General features: G+C 35.4%; 1 protein-coding gene across 1 annotated transcript in view; it reads left to right on the forward strand.

Annotated features, from left to right (window-relative positions):
• Window positions 1-21,666, forward strand: part of LOC111145865 (fibronectin type III and SPRY domain containing 1 like) — a 67,862-nt gene that overhangs the window by 37,665 nt on the left and 8,531 nt on the right. Inside the window, exons 6-12 of the mRNA XM_022501143.1 lie at window positions 722-843; window positions 5,944-6,153; window positions 7,484-7,582; window positions 10,635-10,764; window positions 14,682-14,782; window positions 15,233-15,484; window positions 18,989-19,077. Of these exons, the coding sequence (XP_022356851.1) occupies window positions 722-843; window positions 5,944-6,153; window positions 7,484-7,582; window positions 10,635-10,764; window positions 14,682-14,782; window positions 15,233-15,484; window positions 18,989-19,077 (1,003 nt within the window). The remainder of the gene's footprint in view (window positions 1-721; window positions 844-5,943; window positions 6,154-7,483; window positions 7,583-10,634; window positions 10,765-14,681; window positions 14,783-15,232; window positions 15,485-18,988; window positions 19,078-21,666) is intronic.

Below are 21,666 nucleotides of genomic sequence, written 5' to 3' on the forward strand. Positions count from 1 at the left end.
CCCCATATTTTGGGTAAAATGAGGTCTGATATGGCTTCTTTCTTTTTTTTTTTTCCTTTTGTTGTTTGTTACACCACATTCATCTATTAAGTATTTGTTGAACTATTATTTCCATGTCATATGGTTTCCCAAGGCTGTTTTTCCTTGTATCCTTCTGATATATCAGGGTGACACCTAGTAGCATGGAATTTAAAATTGTGATTTCACTTCTCTCCTTTCTCATCCATACCCTATCTTTAGCAGCTACCAGCTGTACAATATTTGGTCAGGTTAATTTTACTCTTAATTGAGGATACACGGAGTAGCTGTGACTACTAAGGAGAATGTACATTCAGTTCATTATTTGGCATATGAAAAGGAGTGAGGTTGGCATCAGGAAGTCAGTGAGATTGAGTGTACAGAGCTTCAGATACCTGTTGGATCTGTTAACGATGATTTATATGGGATATTTTTTCCTGTGATATTTTTGTGTGTAATTCTATAAAACTACCTGGAGGAAAGTTGCTTAAAGTCATACTCAATGTCTAAATTTAAAGACATCTTGCAGTGTTCTTAGTTAATTTTCAAAAGACTCTGAGAACAAATTTCTTTATAGCTTTGTTACCTTTGTTATAGTTTCTGAAATCACTAAAATGAAATAATTCCTATTTTTTTCTTTGTAAATTAAATATGGTATACTCCCTATTCTTTTATTTTAAAAGTATGTTTGTGTTTACCGTAGAGTAACAATGGCTTCAGCCTTCCGCCTTTCTTTGAAACCAAAGGTCAGTGACAACATGACTCATTTAATGGTGGATTTTTCTCAGGAAAGACAGATGCTGCGAACTTTGAAGTTTTTGCCAGGTAAGTATGTACACATAGTACATGTAAAGTGTTTTTTTGAAATGAACTTTGAAATGTAAATATTAAGAAGTATAGTGTGGGTTTTTTTCTTTATTCAGCTAAGGAATAATTAAATTTGCTAGTCTTTATTTTTAGAGAATTATTTTACTGGTAGTAAAAGTTCCATTTTGAGAATCCCATTCAAAGGATATCTTTTATTGTTAGTTTTAAGGCAGAGAGAAACTGTGTATCCTGATGGTTAACAGTGGGTTTTGGGGCCGGACTTGGACTTGAATCCTGGCTACCATTTACTTGCTATGAACCTTGAACAAATTATTTAACTTTGTTTCATTTTTTTCATCTTTAAAATGTAATGTTATTCTTCAAGGGTTTGTATAAGGATTAAATGAATTGAAACCTCTAAATCACTTGAAAATAGTACCTGGCACATACTTAACACTTAGTGCATATAGCTGCTGTCATTAGTTATGGTTTTTGGCTCAGATAGACTTTTATTTCTAGTAATAATATGTTAATATTGGTTTATTACCGTATTAGTATGAGGATATTCCAGTAGCCAAAACTGTTTGAAATTGAGTTCCAAATTATTTTCCACATGTGTGAGAGAGCCAACTAAGTACCTTTTGTCCATATTCTCTTTTTAGCTAACATGAAGTAGTGGTATTAGGTTGATCGCTAAAACAGTTTGGACACAGTGATTTGAGGGAATAGGTGCCTTTTTACTTATTTACAGGTGCTTTTTAGTTACAGATTCTAGTTAGAACTGGCTTTAATTTTTGGAGGTTAGCTGTTTTTGAACAGAGAATGTTGATCAAATAAAGCCATTCTCTGAATATTTGGTCAGGGACTTTAAAATACGATTGTAAAGACAGGTTGGTAGTCATGAGACTGTAATGGAACTAATAAGTGTAGTGTAAGTGAATTATTATTAATTATTATGGGTCAGAAGTTCTAGAGGAGTTTATAGAAGGAAAAGATGAGAGAAGGAACCATAGGTGTAGACCAGGGGAGGAAGGTATACTTGTCAGTGGATATCTACCTGTAAATTGACCTTTCAGAATTACTATTCTATTGTAATTCACATTACTTATAAATTCAGAAGGAGAGTCAGGTGTGGTGGATTGTGAATGTACACGTATTATTATTTTGATTTAAAAAAAACCTACTAAGAAGCAATCTTCTCACCATTATTTTCTTTCTCTTGGGTTTTCTGTGATGGCTTAAGAGATCAAGGTCATGTTAACTATATAGTCAAGTAGATTGCATGGACAGTTAGGATTTCCTCTTTTGGCAAACTGTTAAGACAGCCTAAAGCAACGAGGTACAATAAAATCCTTCTGTGGGTGAGTTTTGTCTGAAGGGAAAACATATAGTAGGTTGTTAAAATTTATGAAAGATGAATTCATGTCACTAATTTTTTATTCTGCTATCGCATAAGAATTTCCCATAAGATGGAGTCAGATTAACTTAGAAAAACAAATACCTTCATCCTTTAATAATCCATTCCATAAATACCACAAAAATAAACTCTATACTGTATTATGTATAGTAACATGAGTTGTAGATTTACTTAGTCTGAAAAATGGAAGTGATGATGGATGATAATAACTATAGTCATCTTCTTCTACTCTAAGCTGTTTTTTATACATTGAAACTTAAGAATTTACATCCTTCTCTCTGAGCTTCTATAACCCACCTCCCAACTATTACCACTTTCTTGGATTTTTTTTTTTTCCCCATTTTTAACTTAGTCGCCACTATTAGCCATTTGTGCTCTCATGGGGACCATTATTCACAAGAAAGAAGTATCCACTTGCCAGTACATTCTTAAAGGAATGGCAGCTGAATTAAGATGTAGATAGTGGGGTATTAGTTGGTCCTGCTTACTAAAAAATTTTTTTAAAGATTTTATTTATTTATTTGACAGAGATCACAAGTAGGTGGAGAAGCAGGCAGAGAGAGAGGAGGAAGCAGGCTCCCTGCTGAGCAGAGAGCCTGATGTGGGGCTCGATCCCAGGACCCTGGGATCATGACCTGAGCCGAAGGCAGAGGCTTTAACCCACTGAGCCACCCAGGTGCCCCCTGTCCTACTTACAAATTAAATGATTCTTGCTGTCAGCCTCTTGAGACTTTAAGTACAGGTTTTGGGTTTTTGTTTTTGTTTTTTTTTTTTTAAGTACAGGTTTTTGACTCAGCAAAATTATGAAATTGCTACATGCCATAGGCCTTTCCATTTCCTTACATGTAGGCATGGCAGAGTATATTAAATTCATAAATGCCCGTGGTTTATTGTCTTGGCAGCAAACAGTAGTGCGTAGTGCTTATGTTTCAGGAATAGAGATTAGCATCTGTTATGTGTTACAGAGACAAGAACCCTACAAAACAGATGAAGGGGGGCGCCTGGGTGGCTCAGTGGGTTAAGCTGCTGCCTTCGGCTCAGGTCATGATCTCAGAGTCCTGGGATCGAGCCCCGTATCGGGCTCTCTGCTCTCTAGGGGAGCCTGCTTCCTCCTCTCTCTCTGCCTGCCTCTCTGCCTGCTTGTGATCTCTCTGTCAAATAAATAAATAAAATCTTTAAAAAAAAAAACAAAAAACAGATGAAGGAATTAATAGTAATGACAAATGATAAATACTTACTTGGTTGTCTTTTGTCTTCCTAATAAGGTATATCAGATTCTAAATATTTATTGTACAGTTACACACATACAAAAGTTGAACTTGGGAGACTGAAGTTGTCCCATTTTTCTCCCTTCCTCCTTTTCTTACTAGTTAGGCTTGAAGATGTAAAATTTACATCAAATTCTTTCCATCTTGGGTTTTTGTTTTTGTTTTTTAAGAGCCTGGTGGAGCCTGATGCTAGGCTATGGGGCTTGAACTCATGCCTCTGAGATCAAGACCGGGGCTGAGGTTAAGAGTCAGATGCTTAACTGAGTGAACCACCCAGGGGCCCTGAGGACTCATCTTGGTCTTGATTATTTTATCTCAGATGTAAAATACTTGGCTTACTTTGTTATTTGTTAAGTTCCACATTGCATTGTATTTTAACTTTTGCATATAATTCCTTTGTTGTCATAGTTTTTAAAAATTAATACTTTGTGGGGTGCCTGGATTCTTGATTTCAGTTCAAGTCATGATTTCAGGGTCCCGAGATTAAGCCTTGAGTTGGGTTCTGCACTGGGTATGGAGTCTGCTTGAGATTCTCTCTCTCCTTTTCTCTCTGCTCTTCCCCACTGCTTGTGTGTGTGTATGCACACACAGACACATACACAGACACACACACACACACACTCTTTCTCGCTCCCTCTCAAATAAATCTTAAAAAAATAATGCTTTGTTTTTTAGGACAGGTTTACGTTTATGGAAAATTGAGTAGATTATACAGAGACTTATCATGTATCCCCTCCTCCCCCAAATATAGTTTACCCTATCATTAACATCTTGCATTAGTGTGGTACCTTTGTTATAACTGATGAACCAATATTGATACATTAATTATTATTATTAACTATTAGTTCATAGTTTACATTAGGGTTCATTTTTTGTGGTATATGGTTCTTTGGGTTTTGACAAGTGTGTAATATCACATATCCACCATGACATTATCATACAGAATAGTTTCACTGATCTAAAATTCCCTTGTACTCTACCTGTACTTCCCTTGTATCCTGTAGCCTTGCTATAATAGCGTGTTAGTTCCAGGAATTTTTTTTCTTGATTCTTTAGATTTTTTGCATTGACATTGATGCCATCAGTGAACAAATAAAGTTTTATTTCTTCCTGCCTGATCTGTATACTTTTTACATCCTTTTCTCATCTTACCGCATTTAGCTAGGACTTCCAGTACAGCGTTGAATAGGAGTGGTAAAAAGGGGCTTGTCTTAGAAGAAAAGTATCTAGTTTCTCAACATTAAGTATGATGTTAACTGTAGGTTTTTTGCAAATTTTCTTTATCAAGTAAAGTTCTCCTCTATTCTAGTTTGCAGTTTTTGTCATGAGAGGGTATTAATTTTATCAAATACTTTTTCTCTGTTGATAAGATCATATGATTTTTCTTCTAATATGATTGATACATTAATTGATTTAAAATGTTGAACCAGCCTTGTATGGTTGCAATAAGTCTTTTAAAACTCTTCTTTTAGTGACAGAATGCTTAAATACAGTATCTGCGGTTTCACACATTTTAGACCCATCTGTATCACTGGAGGACCATGTTCTTCAGTTACGTCTCTTGTTTTGCAAATGGAACATCTGTTGATGTTGAGGAGCTATGGAAAATCTCTTCTATGGAAGAGAAATTAATTACTATTCATACATGTTAGTTATGGCTCATTTACCCTGGTTGATTTTAATGAACCATGGAACTCCTTGCAGAAACATCTGAAAATCCTAAGTGTTTTTGGGGGGCTGGAGAACTCATTTTTGTTTAGTGATGAGAAATTACAATTCTTTTATAAATAAAATTTTAAAAATACATTGAAAATATCTTAAATTACTTTAATCATTGGAGTCAAAGTTTTCTATTTTGTTATTATGATTTAATCAACATTCTACAGCAGTTTGAAGTAGGAGATTAAAAAGTATTTGTTGAGGAACAAGTTAATCTTGGTTCTTTTTTTTTTTTAAAGATTTTATTTACTTGACAGACACAGGTCATAAGTAGGCAGAGAGGTGTAGGCAGAGACAGAGGGCGGGGGAAGCAGGCTCCCCGCTGAATGGAGAGCCCGATGCGATGCTTGATCCCAGGACCCCGGAATCATGACCTGAGCTGAAGGTAGAGGCTTTAACCCACTGAGCCACCCAGGCACCCCTAATCTTGATTCTTTATCTTTGGCATGTTTGAATTGCTTTTTGCCAACTAAGATTTTAATAAACTTTGAGTAAGACTATAAAAAACTTTGAAACATGAATTTTTTTTGAAACATTAATTTTTAAATGGAACTTTGAAAAAATAGTTACTTTGCATTTATTATGTTAGCCTTCTCTTAGCCTCATTCAGTTGCACCATTCAAAAGCAACATGAAAAAAGCAGTTTGAATGACCAACATAAATATTGGATTAGTACTATAATAAATGAGAAATGGACCTTTTCTTTTTCCTCAGTTCCTAAAGCTCCAGAGATAGATCCAGTAGAGTGTTTGGTGGCCGACAATTCTGTAACAGTAGCTTGGAGAATGCCAGAAGAAGATAATAAGATTGATCATTTTATACTGGAACATCGGAAAACTAATTTTGATGGACTTCCACGTGTAAAGGATGAGCGATGCTGGGAAATAATTGATAATATTAAGGGTACTGAGTATACACTATCAGGTAAAAGGACTGCATTTTATGAATCTCATTCTCAGAAACTAAATGTAATTGTGAAAAATATTTTGAGTTACTTTAAAAGATTAAGTTTCTTTAACCCACCTTACTTTCCCTATATTCATTATAAAAGTAAGTTCCTCTTAAAATATCAGGCAAACTTTCATTTTAATTACTTCTGGATATTTGTGATCTGGTAAAACAATGTATGTAAAACAAACATGAATGGGTGTTCTGGAAACCACATTTCAAAATAACATTTAATTTTAACCTTGGTTTTATAACAAAAAAGCTGTCAATTTTCTAGTTGTACATACTACTGTACATTTCAGTGGTACCATCAATACTATTGCTTTTATCTCTTTATGATTACCTTCACAGTACTACTGAAGAGCTGTGACTTGGTATTAGAAATTTGTGTTAGCCTTTTAAAAGTCTTTAAAAAGGTATTTACACACATACACACACACACAGACAAAAGGTACTTCCACATATAAAGGATTTTGGGTATTTGAAATGGCCAAATGTTTCCAGAGTTCTTCAACACTTGTTATGCATGAGCAGTAATATTACCAATATTGAGCACTTACTATTGGTCAGAAATTGGGCTGAAGTGTATTAAACAATACATATCATTTAATCTTTACAATTATGAGGTTGGTTTTATCATTTCTATTTTGCAGTTACAAAAACTGCCTCTGTCAAGTTGTTGGCAGTCCCGTAGCTAATAATTTTTGGACTGAAATTTTAAGGATTTTATTTTATTTTTTTAAAGTAATCTCTGCATTCATCATGGGGCTCAAATTTACAATTCTGAGAACCAGAGTTGCATGCTCTACCAACTGAGCCAGCCAGACGTGCCATGGATTGAGATTTTAATCTAGACTTGACTAACTTCAGAGTCTACTATTAATTCCTGTGCTTTAGTTTCTCTTTAAATTCATTTTTCACATAAAAAGACAATGTTTCATAAATATAAAAATTCTTTAGGGTATCATCTTTCCAGAAATATGTTGTTTTAAATTGTAACATTTCTCATTGAATAAAACATTACTTTTAACAAGGCTTGAGGGCACCTTTTTATCACTAGGTTTAAAAAAAAAATCCACATTGATAAACTGTATATAATTTATTTCTTTTGAAGAAAGTTTAGATAAATCATGATTCCTCTTATCTGAGGTGTTAACGTTTTAACATAAACATTCACTGTCCTAGAGTAAAGAGTAAAGAGATAGTTCCAAGGAGGGAAAGTGTCTGTTTGAAGGTTCATACTCCTACTTTTGGAGTAGATCTCTTCTTTATTTTTCATATCTGAAAACCATTTTCATCTTTTCAGGCTTGAAGTTTGATTCAAAGTATATGAATTTCAGAGTACGAGCTTGTAACAAAGCTGTAGCTGGAGAGTATTCTGATCCAGTGACTCTAGAGACCAAAGGTAAGATCATAGGTATTTATACAGCATAAAACAAAACTTAACATCTGAAGTTTTTCAAGACTGTGACAGGAAGCATTTTATGTTGGTAGCACTTCCCCACTGCATGTGCACATACATACACACACTTGGAATTCGCAGCAGTAGGAATTTTAAGATAGGGAAATTAGTATTACAAAATTGGTTTTCATTAGTTCATCTTTTATGATGGTGTTCAGATGGGTAAAATAGTCCAAGATGATGGCATTATATTCGCTGGTGGTTATTAGTTTATAAATTGCAATCAAGTACAAATACATAGGCATCAATGAGATTTGCCCACAGATTTCTCAGGGAATAGATTATGGGGAAGTACCATTTCAGTTTAGTTCAAATTCTCTGTTTTCTTCCTTCCTTCGTTCCTTCCAGAGAAGGTGGGGGTAGGTGTGGATGGGGAGGGAGAGAGAGAATCTTAATAAGCTTAATAAGCTCCGCAATGGACGTGGAGCCCGATGCAGCCTCAATCTCATGGCCCTGAGATCATAATCTGTACCAAAATCAAGAGTCTGATCTTAACTGACTGAGTCACTCAGTCACCCACTCTGTTTTCTTAAACCTTATTCTAGAAATTAATATTTGTATTTTTATTAATGTTTAAAAAGCACTCTCAGAGTTCTCCATTTGACCATTCTATCTGCATGCTGTGGTGTTTAGTAAGTGTAGTCTCACTTGGCTTGGACATGATATCTTTTCTTGCCACTCATGACTCTACCCTTCTCCATCATATTAAACATTAGGGAACAGCCTAAGGATTTTTTTCTTGCCTTTTTTTTTTTTTTAAGCCTTAGGATTTTAATAAGCAGCTAAGAATTGATGGCACCTTAGAGTTATATTTACTTTTTCTTTCTTTCCAGAACGTAGATATCCTCACATGTATTACCTAATAGCTAATATAGAGGTTAATAAACCCTGTTTTTTTGTTTGTTTGTTTTGTTTTTTAGTAATTTCTATACCCAATATGGGACTCAAACTCACTACCCTGAGATCAAGAATGTCATGCTCTTCTGACCAACCAGCCAGGCACCCTAATCTTGTTTTCTTAAGGCAGTTCATTCTTGATATTGCAGAGTCTCAGATTTGCTTAATCCTAATTTTTTTTTTAAGATTTTTATTTATTTGACAGATCACAAGTAGGCAGAGAGGCAGGCAGAGAGAGAGGAGGAGGAGGCAGGCTCCCTGCTGAGCAGAGAGCCCGATGTGAGGCTCAATCCCAGGACCCTGAGATCATGACCTGAGCCGAAGGCAGAGGCTTTAACCACTGAGCCACCCAGGCGCCCCGATCCTAGTTTTTTAATAACCTACTTATGAAGCAGCTGTTAAATGCCTATTTAGTAACATGCTTATTAAGGAATATTTTTATTATTTGTATTGAAAAACCATATTCTTTCTGTAAGTTCATTTTTGTTTTCATGCAAATTTTGAAAAGTTAAGAACTTGTTTAATACGGTATTTCCCAGAAGCAGTATGGTCAGTAGATTTGTATTTAGAAAGTTATTTTATATAAATAAAGAGAATGAGCAATGGTCAGATGCATAGTTGAAATTAAAGTGCTCTTGGGACGCCTGAATGGCTCAGTCGGTTAAGTGTCTGCCTTCAGCTCAGGTCATGATCCCAGGATCCTGGGATCAAGTCCCATATTGAGCTCCTTGCTCAGCGGGGAGCCCGCTTCTCCCTCTGCCTACCACTCCCTCTGCCTCTGCGTGTGCGCGCTCTCTCTCTCTCTGACAAATAAATAAATCTTTAAAAAAAAAAAAAGGGCTCTTTACAGTGAAGGAAAATATTTTTAATTTACTTGGTAAACATTAGGCTCTGTATATGAATATCTTGTTGTTTGATGATGCATACTTCGTAGGTACATTGAAGCTTTGGCTAAATCGAGTAATATCTTTAAGTGAAATGGGGTTGTAAAAGAATAGCAGTTCAATGAAATTACCAGAAATTCGAACTTTTGAAGAAAAAAATAACAGAAGCAGATTAGTTGGTAACTATGTAGTAGATGATACCTTGCTTAAGGTAGAGATTCTAGGAATTTCATTTGAGAACATGATGAATTCTGCATTATTCAGCTTAATCAATACATTTTAATGATTTACTTTCAGTCTCCAAAGACAGAAGGTAATACCTTGTTACACTGATTTCCTAAACTAGCAGTTCTGAGAAAGTCTTCTGAGTAAATAGATAGTTCTCCAAAATACCAAGTAATTTGTAAAGCATACTTTTGTTTCACTTTTTTTATTTTTTAAGTTATTTTTTTAAATGTGGCACTACATTACATTAGTTTCAAGTGTACAACATAATGATTCAACTTCTCCATAGTTATGCTTTGCTCACTGTAAGCGTAGCTACCATCTGTGACCATATAATGCTATTCCAGTACCACTGACTATATGCCCTGTGTTTTTTATTTTATATTGATGTAAGCAGTGTTTTCCCCATGTCTTTGCCATCTAAGTCATCTCTAGTTCTGTCAGCTGGGCCAGTTTCCTTGCTTCTGCTCTCATACCCTGTTTCTCTGTGCTTTTTAATTCAAAACCACTGAGAGTTTAAATATGAAACTATTAAGTAGTAGAACCTCAGAGAAAATGTGTTTGAGCCAGGCTGTGTAATTTTTTACATCACATCACTTTTTCCGGATCCTCAAGTGTACCAGCTTCTCTTCCTATTTAGTCATAGCAATCAACTGATAATCAACTGATACTCTAACAACAGAAAGTTGAGGTTATTATGTGCTGATGGAGTTTCCAGCAGAAGGAATAGCAGAAACATGAGAGGCCATGCAAGTACATTGTATTTGGTTGGAGTTACAGGATATGTAGAGAACAATAATGGGAAAGAAAGAAGGAGTTACTAAATTATAGCCTTATCTTTGGGACTTTAAATGCTAGCATTAGCAATTTGAACTTTATTCTTTATCTACATTGTTGAATAAATTAAGTAGGAAAATAATATGATAGTTGTGCTTCAGAATATGGATATGTTCTATATTTTTTGAAAATTGAAATATTGTTTTGGACAGCACTGAACTTCAGTTTGGATAACTCATCATCCCATTTGAACCTGAGAGTTGAAGATACCTGTGTAGAGTGGGATCCTACTGGAGGAAAAGGTCAAGAAAATAAAATGAAAGGGAAAGAGAATAAGGGCAGGTAAGCCATTTCATTAGATCTGTTATGTGGACACATGTTTGTACATTGTTTTTTACTTGACAGTGGCTTATGAAATTCTTACTTTATACATTAGTATGATTTGTGATAGGTTAATAACACCAAAGTGAGGAATATAATACCGTTAATCAATTGAACTTGTTTTAACATTTTCATTACTTTTTCTTTCCTAATCCTCTTTTTACACATTTTATTTCAGCATTCCATTTCTTTAAAGTTATATCTAGAGCAACTTGAACTGCTTAAGAGAGAAGTTCCTGAATTTTAGACTTATAGATCACATGTACATGTCTTACCTGAAGGTCTGCATTAAATGACAACTTTTAGCATGTACAGTCCCATTGTCTTGCCACTGTAGCAACCTTATGAACCAAAGAGAAAGTCTTGGGACCTTTTGTTGATGTCAGACTTAGTCTCCAAAGTATGGGAGCCTCTTTCTTTTTTAACAGAGGAAATTTTTGCTCAAACTGAAATAAAGTAATATCACTGTGAGTTAAAACAGTGAATCAAAAAAAATTTTCTCAGCAGGCTTTTGATCTAATTTTATTATAAGCTGTTAAATTTAAGTTGTAAAGCAGTCTCTTAACAGTTGCCTATTTTTATCTAACAGTGTCCATGTTACTTCACTGAAGAAACATACAAGGTGATGATCTATGTCTGTCTGGTTCTAGGACTTAGTATATCTAGCTTGGCTGAATAACTTTAATTTTTCTTTTAACCAATAAGCAGAAGCCATTGCAGTGCTTTCATAAGCTAAAATACTGCTCTCTGTAGATTGTCTGTATTGGTAGCTTATGTTTTGAATTTACAGCATTGTAGTATGCTGCATACTCTTTGGATTATACTGTATATGGTAGCAAAACAAAGAGCTCTGCTTTAAAGTCTTTCTTGAGTTATTTTCACTCATCTGATTTTTTTCTGCATTTACTTACACCTGGCATCTTTCTTGTGCTGTATTCAGTATATCTAACATTACAGCTTTGTTTTTATTTGTATTTGACACAAGGCAGGTTTGAAGTGTTCTGTATTGTGTAGTAATCACGCAGTTTCAAAAGCATCAAGGATAAAAAATAAAAGGTTATTACTGAAATTACTAGGACAATGCTCAGAAGGATGAATCAATTCAAACTGCACAGTTAATCAGGTGCTAATTTGAAGATACCACATATTTTTACCAGAAACCAGAATGTATTTCCTTTTCAAAATCACTTCCTTTTTTTCTAGTTTATCTGCTCATTATTAGTGAAAGTGATTTCAGGGTTAGCATATCATAAATTATAAAATGTTTCTGGATTTAATAGAGTGTATGAAGTTTCATTTGGTCACTTGGAGATTTTTAGATTGCTTATATTTAGCAGTTCAGATCATATTATTTCTCTTTCTCCTCTCCTTTTTAAGGGTATTTTATGTGTAGGGTGCTTCTGGAATGTTATGTACATTTATTCTTTCCATAAATATTTGTTTACTGTAAGGTGTTAGCTGGATGTGTTGGGGTTATACGGATAAACAGTGTTCCTGCCTTTAAGATATTTGCCCTAGCTTATGCATATGAAATACGTATCTATGAAAAAAATAACAGTAATACGAGGTAGAGATTACATGGAATGGTAAGCAAGATAAAGGATTTTAAGGAAGAAAGGTGTCCTGAGCTGCCAGGTTTTAAGGTGATCAGGACATTGAGCCAAAAGGAAGGTAGCAATCAAGGCTTTATTCACTTACTGATAGTGCAGGTAAGAGGCCTCAAAGGAAAGGCTGCTAGCTCTCCTCAGTGTTCCATTTTTCCCAACAGAATGGCACTGGGTGAGGGTCAGGTAAATGAAAGCAGATTGCAAATGGTGGTTATCTGGAGGACCATCTCACTGCCAAGAGAGCCCCAAACAGAATGCTCTTCCTGTTGTTTTATGGACCTGAGACCAAGAAGAAGGGAGAAGAGGAAAGATTAGAAGTGGAAAAGTATTGGGATGGAGTGGAGAGAGTGTCCTCAGACTATATACCTCACCTCTGCCTCCTGGAAGGAGGTCTATACAGGGGCAGCTGAAAAGGTTTTGGGGGTGGGGGGAAGTATCTCTGAATAGAGGTGCTTAAGCTAGGAATACAGATATGCATCTGAGCACTGGGTTGTGGTGGGGGTGGATTGCATCTCCCTTCAGAAGCTGTGGTAAACTAGCTAAGTACCAAGTCTGGTATGGGAAAGGCAGCCCTTCTAGGCCTATCACTAAAAGCCGTTTGTAATTGGGCCTAAAAGGCTACACATAGGATTTTGGCCTGGAGCTGGATTCCTCGGAAGAATTATTTAGTCTGGTAAGATCTGGAAAATCTTCATTAACAAAATTTATTAAATAATAAAAAAGTAGTATTTAGGGGCGCCTGGGTGGCTCAGTGGGTTAAGCCGCTGCCTTCAGCTCAGGTCATGATCTCAGGGTCCTGGGATCGAGTCCCACATCGGGCTCTCTGCTCGGCAGGGAGCCTGCTTCCCTCTCTCTCTCTCTCTGCCTGCCTCTCTGTCTACTTGTGATCTCTCTCTGTCAAATAAATAAATAAAATCTTTAAAAAAAAAAAAGTAGTATTTAGCTTGGTTCTCAAGAAAGTAGAAGAATGCATGCCATTTGGACTTGGATTGAGAGAGGGAGAAACAAGAGAAAAGGCACTGAAGCAGGTTGCCTGAGTTTAAGGAACACTTTAGCTGCTACATTTAGCTAAATAGTGCTGTCTGGGGGTGGTGAGAAGGCTTGAAAAGCAGATTGGGACCAAATCCAGAAGGACCTGAAATGCCAAGCTAAGTTGTTTGTAGGCAGTAAGGAAGTACTGGAAGATTTTAAAGTAGGCATGTCAGACTTAGGTTTATCTGGTAACAGTGAATGAGATGAATTGGGTGGCAAAGAGATCATTTCAGAAACTAGTAAAACGATTTAGAGTGCAGGTAAACAAAGAGTCTTAATTTACACAGTAAAGCTTCAAAGGTATTGTTCCAGAGGAGAGGTGGGAGGATCATGTTTGACCTAGGACAGCAATAGCTGTCGTACTGCTTACAAAAATGTTCTTAGGGTTGGAAGTCTAGAATGCTGCAGTGGAAGAGTCCTCCTTATTTAACTTTTTTTGAAATTTAAACTGCCACTCTTAATAGTTACGTTTGTTTGTCTTTTCTCCATGCTTTTCCCTTTATTTCTTTACTACTGGTAAGTTATAATTTTTTTTCTGTAATGCGGTGATTCAGTATAATTGAAATGTTATTTTTTAGGCATCTTTGGGTTTTGATTTATTTTGCGTTTTTCAGATTTAGTGAAAGGCCTAATACTGTCCTGTTTATCATATCATATAATTTGATGTAAGGGGAGATCAAATTGAATCTTGTCCATTTTAGTAGGAGAAATGCTTTATAACATTTTATATAATCCTGCGCATGGATTTGGGCATTTGCTCTTTCTTCTTCTTGAGAAGAAAAGATTCACGACAAAAATACCTGCTTGCTTATGAAAAGGTTATTTAGTTTTCATTATAATCGTATTTTTGCCATTTCAAAATTTAAATTTAACTGCAAGAAATGTTAGCTCTATAATCCATTACCTTTCTTGAGTTCTTTTCTTCTGTTTGGTTCTTTTGTTTTCCTTTCTATCTTGTCACATTTTGGCATTGTTTCTTATATCAACTGTGTGTTCTTTATATAAGCTTTGTTCAGTCTGCATGATATAAGTGTTCAGCCTGCTTTGTGTTGATGACTTCTTACATTTCAATGTTTATAATTGACAACTCTGATAATAATTCAGATAAAAGTAAAATGGTGTTATTTGTGCAACATAATTAAACATCTTTTCAAAGTTTCATTTCATGATTTATAATTTTAGTTTGTGAAACATTTATAGTATAGAATATTTGTTTTTCTTTTTTTCCTGTTTATATAGAAGTGGCACACCATCCCCCAAACGGACATCCATAGGCTCCAGGCCACCAGCAGTAAGAGGCAGCAGAGATCGTTTTACTGGGGAATCATACACAGTGTTGGGTAGGATAAACATCGTCTTCATTGTCAGTTAATATTAAAGACGTCACGGTCACACTCATGGGCTTTCCACTCACTTAGAGCTGGAGTGGCCTGTGTACTGAATGAATATTTGCAAAAGTTTTTCCCTCTTGAAACCTGATTACTTTTGGCAGGTTTCAGGTTGTCTAATCATTGATTGCTTCCTTTTACATAGTACTCTACGTATATGCATATCTCTTGAGGAGATAGTAAGGAAGAAAAGTTCTAAAGCCTTTTATAAATCAGAAAAATTAGTAGTAAATAACAAGTAAAATTACAGCAGGTACTCTGCATTTAGTGTCTGTGTGTTAATATGGTTATTTTTCTGAATCGGATTTTTTGTGCCATTTTGTGGGATGAGAGATAGGTAAAAATCTGTGTGACTCAAAAGGAAGAAGTTAGAGCCAAATTTACCTTTCTGATCTTTTGCAGGAGACACTGCTATTGAAAGTGGACAACATTATTGGGAGGTCAAGGCCCAGAAGGATTGTAAATCCTACAGTGTGGGAGTAGCATACAAGACTTTGGGGAAATTTGACCAATTAGGAAAGACAAACAGTAGTTGGTGTATCCATGTCAACAACTGGCTACAGAACACATTTGCAGCAAAGCATAACAATAAAGTCAAAGCCTTGGATGTTACTGTTCCTGAGAGAATAGGTGTATTTTGTGACTTTGATGGGGGTAAGTTTACTGATTTTCTCATAAGTCATTTTGTCATAGTTGCTTATATTCTAGTAATTTTCTTTCTTTTTTTTTTAATTTTATTTTTTATAAACATATAATATATTTTTATCCCCAGGGGTACAGGTCTGTGAATCGCCAGGTTTACACACTTCACAGCACTCACCATAGCACATACCCTCCCCAATGTCCATAATCCCACCGCCCCCCAACCCCCCTCTCCCCATCAACCCTCAGTTTGTTTTGTGAGATTAAGAGTCACTTATGGTTTGTCTTATTCTAGTACTTTTCATTGGCAATCGTTCATATACAGTTTTCATTATTATGGTGGTCAGGGTGTTTTGATCTACTAGGATTTGATCACAAACATAGTTTCAGCTCTAGAATTGACTGGAAGGGATGTTTGATGTTTGCTTGAAGCCTTATAAAAGCACTCATCTATATATATGCTTAATAAGTCTGAAAGAATGATTTCCTTAATTTAGTCTTAAGCATTAAAATTTTTTCTGTCCATTTTAATTCCTACCTGACCTATTTTATTACCTGTAAAGAATGGTGGAGTCCGATTTTTCAAGTTGGAATGGACCTTAGAAATTGTCTAGTCCACCTGCTGTACAGTATAATATCCTTACAGTTACTTCATCAACTATATCTCATGTAGTTGTCACTCCTGTACTTGAAGAACTTTCTAATGTGAAGCTTATTGTCTTAGAAGACAGCTTATTTCACCATTGGATAGTACTCAGTAGTAGAAGGTTTTTTGCAAATTGACTCTGTTTCCTTATAACTTCTGAGACTACTGTCCTTAAATTTTGTCATCTGAAGAAACACAGAATTATGTTCCCTAATTCACATTTACATGGTAATATTTATTTGTTTAAAAACTATTAACATCTTTTGGTCTTTTTCCAGACTGTACATTCTCTCTACCATCAGCCATTTTTCTTACAGCTTAATTTTTCCAAATCTTTATAAGCTGCTATGGTTATATACTATGTCAACATATTTCTTAAAGATTGGTTCTCAAAGTAGGTCATGCAACTTCTGACCATCATAGGGCATGCGATTTGGCAACACAATTTCTAGTAATATGACTTAATGACTAGCTTTTTGAACTAGGTTATTTGATAAATATCTTTTCCACTGTCATCTTTCTATATCTATATCTATCTGTCTACATATATATATATGTGTATATATATATATATATATATATATTTTTTTTTTTTTTTTGAGAGAGAGAGATAATAAAGAGCATGAGCAAAGCAGAAGAAGTGGAAGAGAGAGACTCTTGAGCAGGCTCCATGTTCCAAATGGAGCCCGACACAGGGCTCAATCTCATGACCCTGAGATCATGACCCAGGCTGAATTCAAGAGTCAGACGCTTAACTGACAGCCTCCCCAGTGCTCCTGTAAAAATGTTGAAGATGAAATTGTCAAACTAGGAGGAAAAGTAATTCCCTAAATACTTTTCTCCAAGTTGACACTTTAAGCTAATAAAACGTAATTTTACTGTTTTAAGTAGCATCATGTCCAAATAATTTGCTGAGCTTCTACCTAGTTACTCAAAAGAGAAAAGTTAACTTTGGCTTGATTTAATTTTGGTGATGACATGTTAGTTTTGCAGCATTCTTTTTATAATTTCCCTGGGGCTACATGTTATTATTGACACATTTTTTTTTTCTTTTCCAACTCTCAAAATAGCTTTTGCTTATCTTCTTCTGTCTCTTTTCTCATACTTTGTGGTTCCTCAAAGATACTAGTGAGAAGTGTAATTGCTAGCCTAGAGCATAGGGTACAGGAAGGGGTTGTAATGTAGGATGGAATCTGATTCTGAGAGCCTTGAATAATAAAAGGCTTGATTTTTTTATAGTAGTCGAGAGAAGGGGGTTTTTGTGCATTTTAGAAAACTATAGTCATATGGTGATAACCTAATTTTAGAAATATTGGAGAGTAAGTGTTTAAATATGGAAGAGATTTCAAATATAGGGTAAGACTTTTCAGGAGTCAGTCTTTAAGCAGTGCAAGCAGGACCATGTTTATCTTCTTAGGTATTACATCCTTATTGCCTGGCAAGTGCATTTACGTGGTAAGCCATTAATAAATGTTTGTTGAGTGATTAGTAGTAACAAGGGCCTGAGTAGTGGGGAATCAGGAGCAATGGATTTGATGGTTCTGACAAGTAGACTTCATAGGACTCAGTAGATAAATATGGTTTGGAGGGCGAACAAAGAAGAGTTGAAGATGACTGAGATTCCAGCCAGTGTGGTCAAGGGGATGGTATGTCATCTGCAGCATAGGGAACATAGTCCTGGGGAAAGATGAGACGCTAGCAGGACAACCATGTGGCATGGCTGGCTAATACTTAGAAATTCAATGTTAGAAGTCGGAAGAGAAGTAGAGCTAAAGCTAAATGTTAGACACAGCATCACAGAGTGGCTACTGAAGAACGATTAAATGTTACTGCTCTGCTTTTTACTAACTTTGTGACCATACATAGGTTGCTTAATGTTTTGAGGTACTGTATATAAAGAACCCAGTGCTTTAATGGTAGACATAAATACTAGTTTCTCTTCTCTGTTTGGTGGCAGCTGAGTCATTAAGGAAATATTGTAGAGAGAAAACAGAACCTGGACACGCATCTACATTCAGAATAGGAGAAAAGGAGACAGAAGATATCCTCAGGGCTAGAGATACCATGGGACAAGAATTTCAAGAAGCAGTAACAGATGTAAGGAGGCCATCAGGTTGGACAGCTAGGTGGTCAGAAAGTTATTTTAGTTGCATGGTCATGTTGAAAGACAGACTGTGAGGGTATTTTAAAAATTAACAAAGCAGGGGCGCCTGGGTGGCTCAGTGGGTTAAGCCGCTGCCTTCGGCTCGGGTCATGATCTCAGGGTCCTGGGATCGAGTCCCACATCGGGCTCTCAGCTCAGCGGGGAGCCTGCTTCCCTCTCCCTCTCTCTCTGCCTGCCTCTCTGCCTACTTCTGATCTCTGTCAAATAAACAAATAAAAGCTCTTAAAAAAAATTTAACAAAGCAGAAGCAGTGATAATCATGATTTCAGAGACTGAAATGAGTATGGCTTCAAATGTTTGGAAGACAGAGTTTAATAGAATAAGTCTTAAATTATAATAGGATTTGGGTATAGAGACTGGTTAGGATAAAAATGAGGAAGAAATAGCCTGGTTTTAACTGAGTTAAGGAAACCATTTGTTAAATAATGATAAAACAAATAGTTTATAATTGAATAAATAGAATAGTGCCAGATTATAGAAGCATTATGGAGATCCTGAAAATCAGGAGAGAAAACTAGATTTGGGCTTTCTCTTAAGCATGTATACTACTGATTTTCAAGTGAGAATTTCTGAGTCTAGTCGTTACAGTTTGTAATTTTAAAAAAGTGCCAAAATACATATTATTACTTGCACTCATGATGATATGTCAGATTTAATTAAATGTTTCGTATAATAAATTAGGTGTGTTTTTTTTTTTCCCTTTTAGGTCAACTTTCTTTCTATGATGCAAGCTCAAAACAGTTGTTATATTCCTTTAAGACGAAATTTACTCAGCCAGTACTACCTGGCTTCATGGTTAGTACCTAATTTTTATTTCATTTGGTTTGGCAACTTTAAGGAGAACAATCTTTGCTATATATTTGGGGAAGCCAAACATCTTTTTTTTTTTTTTTTTTTTTTTTTTTTTTCATATTCTTCCCTCTTTCCCTAATCTACCTCTCCCAAATCTGTGGTTGTATCTTTTGGTATTTTTATTGAAGTAAATGTTATTACATAAAAGTATGTGAATTATAAGAATGCAGTTTGATGACTCTTTATAGGACTGCACACATTTTTGTAACCACTGTCTAGGTCAAGAAATGGAATGTTACCAGAACCCCATAAGTCTCCTTGTGCCTATTTCTAGTGCCTACTGGTCAGGCAGCAAAGTGGTGTTAGTATCTTGAGTTTTAATACCATAAATTCATTTTGCCTCCTTTTCAACTTTGTATATTGAATCCTGCAATATCTTTTTGGTTCAACATTATATTTGTGAGATTTATCCTTGTTCTCTGTGGTGTGGTATTCATTCTTATAGTTTCCCATTGTATTTATATGTACAGTTTTCCATTATATGACTGTTTCATCATTTATATATCCGTTGGGTTCTTGAGTGGTTTCCCTTTGGGGCATTAACAGATAGAATAGCTATGAATGTTCTTATTCATGTCTTTTGGTAAATGTATGTATATATTTCCATCAGAGTGTATAACTAAGATTAGAGTTCAAGATGATATGGTATGTAATCAACTCTCGTAGGGTTTTTCAAAGTTGTTGGTTATACTAATTTATTGCTAGTAGTATATTAGAGTTTGATTCTTCCACATCTTTATCAACATCTGATAGTATCTTTTTTAAGTTTTAGTCCTTCTAGGGGGTATGATATATTGAATTGTGGTTTTTCATTTGCACTTCCTTGATGACTAGTGCTGTTAAAAGTATTTTTTTAATGTTTATTGACTATTTAGGTATATTCTTGTAAAATCGTTGCTCAGGTCTTTGCCTATATTTCTATTGAGTCCTCTTCCTATTTCTTATTGACTGATCTGGAGTTCTTTAAATACCCTGAGTCTTTTGCCAGATATAAGTATTGTAAATTTCTTTTTCACTCTGGCTTCCCTTTTCCCTGTCTTATTGGTGTCTTTTGATGAACAAGAGTTGTTAATTTTAATGTTGCTCAATTTATCAATTTAAAAATTTATGGTTAGCCTTTCTGTGTTCTATTTAAGAAATCTTTTTTCAGGCTGCCTGGGTGGCTCAGTTGGTTAAGCAACTGCCTTTGTCTTGGGTGGAGTCCTGCATCAGGCTCCCAGCTCAGTGGGGAGTCCCGTTCTCCCTCAGCCCCTCCCTCTTCTCCTGCTCACACTCTCGGGTGTGTGTGTGCTCTCCCTCAAATAAATAAATAAAAATCTTAATAAAAAAAAAAAAGAAAGAAATCTTTTTTTCACCTACAGAGTTAGGAAAATATTCTTGTTTTCTTCTAAAAGCTTTTCCTTGTGCCTTTTTTTTTTTTTTTTTGATGATGGAAATATTTCTTTTTTTTTTCTTTTATTTTGTACCTTTAGATGTAGACTGCATTTGCAACGCAAGTACAATGTAGAATTGCTATGTTTGGTATGAAGTTGGGGTTGACTTATGTGTAAGGAATTCTTAAATTCCTTGTGGGTATCTGCTTGTTCCAGGACCATTTACTGAGACTATGAATCACCCTTTTCTACTGCAGTGCAGTGTCATCTTCGTAAAGTACTGGATGACAGTCCACATGTGGTAGGCAGACACACATATATTCAGGACCACTCAATTTCAAGCTGATTTGTGCGAGGAAAAGTCATGCTTCTCCATACAAAATGAAACTTGGTTTGAATTTATTATTAAGCAGATGTTTCTGCTTCTTCCAACTCCTTTATCCTCTCTGTAAGTTTGGGTTACTGTGGGGAGTTGTGCAATATAGTCGAGAGCCTCATTATTCTGGCTAGACCTTTCCTTAATTTGGGGGGCTACTTCTAGAATGGTATATTTCCATTGTAGGGTGGGTGGAATGTTTTATGTGTCTTCTTCCATCATTACCCTGACTGTAGCTTCTCAACTATGAGAAGAAAGTATTCAGGGTATATGTGGGTTTAAACACAATACTTTTAAATCTCATAAATCATAGTGATAATTCACTTTGGATACCCTGAAATCTTAAATTTATAATAACCAAGACTCTTGGTTTTTTTCATTAAAAGGTAAAAGTGATCAGTGAATGAAGTTATTCATAGAAAAATACTTAAGGATTTAGAGAAAGTTTTTATTATTAGTACTTTGCCACAAACCTCTGCTGTATTATGTGTTTTGGGCTGTTTTTCCAAGTAGGCCGATCAGGAACAAATTTTTTTTACCACATGAAGCTCAATGTAATTTTTTCCCCTACATCTGAAAGGGTGGATTTTATGTTTGAGTCTTTTTCAAATAGGCATATATTGTGAGTTTATTGCTTTTTATTCCAAATAATTAAGCCATAATTACATTAGTAAGTGTTGTAAGATGCTTGAGGAAATGTATTTTCAAACTGGTAGGAATAATTTTTTTCCTTCATTGAAGACTTTATTAACTAGGTAACTGTTTAATTTTTTGTGTACAAGA

The sequence above is a fragment of the Enhydra lutris genome, unplaced genomic scaffold (genome assembly GCF_002288905.1).
Source record: "Enhydra lutris kenyoni isolate GAN:26980312 unplaced genomic scaffold, ASM228890v2 scaffoldscaffold13, whole genome shotgun sequence".
NCBI classification, from domain to species: domain Eukaryota; kingdom Metazoa; phylum Chordata; class Mammalia; order Carnivora; family Mustelidae; genus Enhydra; species Enhydra lutris.